Here is a 5,148-nt window from a genome sequence, read left to right as displayed (position 1 = left end):
TTAATATACATTTTATGGTTTTATTGTTTTGAAGCAGTTGTACAGTCACCCATCATGCAGGAGGGATACAAATCAGCACATTTCATTTGCTTACCTAGCTTTCGACTTTAGACCAGAGTGGCAGCACAGCAGGCTGAATAAATTCTGAATCCCATTGGTCAAGAAACAGATTTAACCCAAAGCACATTCCATTAAACACCCCTCATGTTAATAATAAAAAATAAAAGGAATAATGTAAAGCCAAACAGTGCCTTGTATTTAAAGCAGTTTTTTTCACATTTTGTCTCATTACAACCTCAAACTTTAGTAAAATATATGTGGTAGATTAACCACATGAAGTGACCAGAAAAGTATTAAAAATTTCCAAATTATTTTGCAAATTAAAATCTGAACCTGAAACATTTGTGTTCAGTTTCAGTGACGCCAATTACTTTCAAAAGTCACCTACTAAATAAAAATGTCATCAATGTGTGACTCAAGCTGAGCAGGAACGCAGCCTCACGAACTGTTAAAAAGCCAACACTTTTTGCAAGCAGTATTTTGCAATATGGAAGAAAAGTGAGAGACTGTCGCCAGTATTCCTAACTGCAAAAGACAAAAACAAGGCCAATTCTTTTCAAAGTTTGTCAAATTTATTTAACTGTATCCAAATGTAGTTAAAGGCCCTATTCTGGCTAGGCCATAACTGAACGGTGTCCAAGTTCACCAGCAGGAATAGGAGAACAGCGGGTACTGGCTCCAGTCTGCTGGGTTGCTGTGGGGGCCCTGTTGGTTGCTGTAGCGGTATTCCTGTTGCTGGGTGCCGCTCTCCGACGTGGAGAGCAGGTGAGGTGGAGCGTGGAGCAGTGTCTCTGTTGGATCTCTGTTCCTGGGAGGTAACGGGAATCTGGGGTACTCCACTGATCTGAAGGGAAGAAACAGATCCAGTGACATGTTATACAGAACATACTAACATTTAGTTAATTATTTCTGAGTATTGGTGTTGCCGTTGTGTGAATCTTGTTATTATATTCTATCACGATCGGATGCTTATTTGTCACCTATATCAGATTTTCAAACCTGTAAGGTTGGTAGGCAGTGGATGCAGGAACCAGCTGTTCTTCACAGCCATAGTTGTACTCCTGCTGCTCCAGGCGCTCAGTGTGGATGCTCTCTGATGAGTCCTGCTCTGGAGCCCAGGGGGAAAGGTGACCCGCCTTCAGTGACTGCTGTGTAGAGGCTGGCTTCTTTCTGACCTGTGCTGACTGAGAGGTAGAGGGCATCCTCTGCAGGCCTGACGAGGAAATACAACATCCATTTGTGAGATATATTCATCCATGCTACCTTGTGGTCATTTCATAGCCTCAGGTTTGAGCGCATCTCGCCAGCTCTGCAGGGAACCTATTATAATCACATTACATGGCTAATTTGGTGCATTAGCAACAGTTTGCAAAGAATTTATTTGGGTAAAATGAAAAAGAAAATACCTGCTGCACTGTGAGAAGGACTTTTCCTGTCTTCTGTGTACTTTTTTGCAGGAGAACCTTTATTTGAACGGCATCTGAAAAACAAACAAACAAACAAAAAGCAGTAGTGTCATAATTACCGCAATTTTAACAGAAACTCTTAAGGACACATGCAGGCAGAGGAAAATACCTGAAGAGGCATCTGCTAATGTCCGATAAAATGCCAAAACATGTACCTTTTACTGTGAGAATGAGTGCCTCCTTCCCTAAATCCTTTTGCAAATGGATTGTGGTCAATCTTCAGCCTGGTAATCTAAACAAAGACAGGAGAAAATAAATCAGTTTGCATTCATAGGAAACAGCCATACAATTGTGAAGCAAATCAAAAAATCTCCTACTAAACGGCCATTATTCAATCTGGTTTGTGCACATCTATCAGTATGTGGTTTGGCTCAGAATGGCTCCAAACTGCAACAAACAACCAGACCTATAGAGAGAACCATCAGACCTGACTTTCTCTCCATCTACGACTTGTACAGGTCAAAACAGGGCAGCTAACAACTCTGTAGACCCCACACATCCTGGACACAAACTGTTTAGATGTTTATTTAGAGGTAAGCAAAGAAAATTGTTATTCTCAAAAAATAAGTCGCCACAGAGACGACTTCTTTCTCCAGGCTGTTCCTCTCATGAAAACTAACCAACATTTCCACATTGATTCCATGAATATTTGCTCTAATTTAATCCTGTTTTCCTCTTTTGTAAAAACTCTGCATATATAAGAAAAAATATCTCCCAAATATTTTATTTATACGGTGGACATATTTAAAATGTCGGGAAGCACCGTGTAACCAAAGTCAAATTCCTTGTTTGTGTGCACCAACTTGGCCATATTCAGATTCTGATACTTTCAGAGAAAAGGTTCAGATGGTCTACATCATAGGTGTCAAACTCTGGCCCGCGGGCCAAATTTGGCCCGCAGTGTAATTATATTTGGCCCGCGAGGCAATTTCAAATTAATATTAGAGCTGGCCCGCCGGTATTATACGGTGGCAACGATGTGACGCCGCATTCACCGCGTATACTACAAATCCCATAATGCTCTGCTGTTTTTTGGCGCGTCAATCAGGACAGAGGCAGACAAAATCCTCCTCTGTGTCAGTAGCACTTATGGTAGCGGACATGGCTGTATTAGGAAGGTGGTGATCCGTCTTCTTGCGCACTCCTTCGGAAAGCCCCGGCGCACCCCGCATCCCCGTGTCTCTCCCCCAAACCACACTGCGACCTCAAACTACAGCTGTCCCTGTGTTACCCTACCAAAAAATGGCAAAAGGAAAGACAGAAAATAGAACTTTTCTGGACAGGTGGGAGACAGAATATCTGTTTACATATGTATGTGAGCAACTTTTCTTCTCAATGAAGATGACGAAAACGTTTCACAGGAGACGTCTGACTGACGAACATATTTGTTCGATAATGAAGGTTTCCTCAGCTCAAACTCTGAGCCCCGACATTGATGAACTGGCATCCAAAAAAAGATGCCAGATATCTGGCTTGGCCGCATCAGAGTAGATCAGTGTGTCGCAAAATGAGCAATAAATAAGTTTTCTATGCACCTTTTCTTGTTACTCCAAGGCCTGAATGGTTTATTCATAGTTTATTTAATGATTTATTCATAGTTGTTATGTTATTTTATTTTCAAATTTATTAGCCTGTGTACGAAGCTAATTTTGACATTTACCTCAGAAAGGAGGCATTAAATTTTTATTTACATTTTATTTAATATGCCATTTATATGTTTTATTATTATTTTTAGCAACACAATTTTGCACGCCTGCACTTTTAAGTTATATAAGCCTTGCTTGTTCAATATTTATTGTTAAATCAAAACTTGTTTGGGTCCATATTAAAAGATTCTTTTGTTCAACCTTGGCCCGCGGCTTTGTTCAATTTAAAATTTTGGCCCACTGTGTATTTGAGTTTGACACCCCTGGTCTACATACTTGTTTTATGCACTGTACATGGGAAAGACGTGACGTTTTATTGGTACCTTTGGATTTTGGTAAGCGGTAACAGCAGTGAAAACCGTCTCTGGGAACGAGAAGGTCTGAAACGATCCCCAACACACAGTGTGTGGACTGTCCGCCTGTATCACATGAAACCGTGGGTAGTAACGATGCATGGAGTGAAGGATAATCTAAAAGGCAAAATAAGGAAAGTGAGAATAAGTCACCCAGCATAAGGAGAGTTTAATGTTATATTTTAAGATTTAAGGTGTGAAACAGTGTTTTTACATGGCCATGCTGATCCAAGGTGTTGTTGGTGAGCTTCATCTTGAGGAAGGACAACGACTGCTTCATCCAGTGACTTCCTACAGCGGGGGAGTCCGGGTGAATGTATGTCCGACATGGGGGCTGGGGCTCAGACTTCCCTGCGACCTCCCACTGCTCCTTCTTCCACTACAGAGAGACAGATGGGGGGAGGGAGAGGTCCAACATTACCACATGAGAGATCTCAGGATATCAGTAATTAGTCAAGATGCTCCAAGTAGCAAAAAAAAAAAAAACAAATCCATTTTAATTTCTCTTAATGTTGGCATATTTCCAGGACTGTGACAATACTTTTATTTTTGTAAAGGAAGGTAATCACTCAGTTTTACATCTTGATCTTCACAGATCCCCCCCAAGGCTCTCCTGGAGAGGTTTGATTTGCACTACACTGTCTTCAAGTGCATGTTGACAGCAACCGCTTCGACCAAATGGGCCGCAAAAAACGATAGGGACTGCTGAATGTATGGGATGGCAGACTGCTCCTTGTTCATCGACTGTGAATGAGGCCGGGATGCTAATTGATTGGGCTTCCAGCTGGGAATGCACAAACAGGAAGCAATGAAAGGCTTTGATATGCAGCAGTGAACGGTCGCAGGCAGACAGGGCAGAACTGTGTCTGACTGCCAACTGCTGTCTCTTATATTCTGCAGTCTGGTGGGTTAAATTCACAGAGGGGAAAAAAAGAACATACTTGGGATGTGTTGAATATGATCATACCTTGTATTTGACATTGTCTGCAGGGACGATATCCACCATGACGACATAATTTGCAAAAGGCTGAAGCCCAGATAGGCTTATGCTGCACTGTGGAAACATTCTCCTAAGATAAACAGTGTTAGAAGTTGCTTTAGCTGTTTTTTTGTGGTTTGTTTTGCAAATGTTTTCCTCTTTAAAACAGAGCTCTGCATAAATTAGAGTTCATTGGAAAAACTTACTACCTTCCATGTTTGGTTATTATCATCTCTGTTCCAATAGTGTGAAAAGACTTCCATAGCTCTGAGTCCTCAAGGGTCATCCGGATGCAGCCCTGCTGGTAAGAGTTAGCGCCTGATGAAGTCAGTGGCATGCCAGGATTCAGTCTTGGATCTGCTGGAGAATTGGTAAGAACTGCAGAAATAAATTGACAAGAAAAGTGAAAATGTTCATGCAAAAGCTTATTAGCTACATTTGTCATCCAAATGTCTTAACTGCAGTGCAGAAAATTTTGTGTAATATGCAAAATATCTTGCAAAGTCTGTTAAACTGGCATTTGTCTAGACTGTGCTTAAATTCTGATAAGTTTCTATAAAATTTTGATCAGGTTAGTAAGACATTAAAATAATTTTGTACACTTAAGCAACTTTTGTGGGATAAAATGTAATAAATAAAGAGTT

General features: G+C 40.9%; 1 protein-coding gene across 1 annotated transcript; it reads right to left on the bottom strand.

Moving 5' to 3' along the window:
* LOC116723952 (T-box-containing protein TBX6L-like) lies at nucleotides 1–4,907 on the bottom strand. Its single transcript, XM_032569187.1, has 8 exons — nucleotides 4,714–4,907; nucleotides 4,493–4,595; nucleotides 3,740–3,904; nucleotides 3,496–3,642; nucleotides 1,682–1,758; nucleotides 1,467–1,540; nucleotides 1,060–1,273; nucleotides 1–904 (listed from the first exon to the last, which is right to left on the bottom strand). The coding sequence occupies exons 1-8, from the start codon at nucleotides 4,839–4,841 to the stop codon at nucleotides 703–705; spliced, it is 1,110 nt and encodes a 369-aa protein (XP_032425078.1). The 5' UTR covers nucleotides 4,842–4,907; the 3' UTR covers nucleotides 1–702.
* Nucleotides 4,908–5,148: the final 241 nt, after the last annotated feature.

This window comes from Xiphophorus hellerii, chromosome 8, assembly GCF_003331165.1.
Source record: "Xiphophorus hellerii strain 12219 chromosome 8, Xiphophorus_hellerii-4.1, whole genome shotgun sequence".
Classification (NCBI taxonomy): Eukaryota; Metazoa; Chordata; class Actinopteri; order Cyprinodontiformes; family Poeciliidae; genus Xiphophorus; species Xiphophorus hellerii.
This window is presented reverse-complemented; position numbering and strand designations above follow the sequence as displayed.

Excerpts from the sequence above, each read along its gene's own strand:
- LOC116723952 (XM_032569187.1), bottom strand. The coding sequence starts at position 4,841 with ATGCCACTGACTTCATCAGGCGCTAACTCTTACCAGCAGGGCTGCATC. Across the intron at positions 4,596-4,713 it reads ATAATAACCAAACATGGAAG|GAGAATGTTTCCACAGTGCA; the intron begins GTAGTAAGTTTT and ends TGTTTATCTTAG. Across the intron at positions 905-1,059 it reads ACTGCCTACCAACCTTACAG|ATCAGTGGAGTACCCCAGAT; the intron begins GTTTGAAAATCT and ends TCTTCCCTTCAG.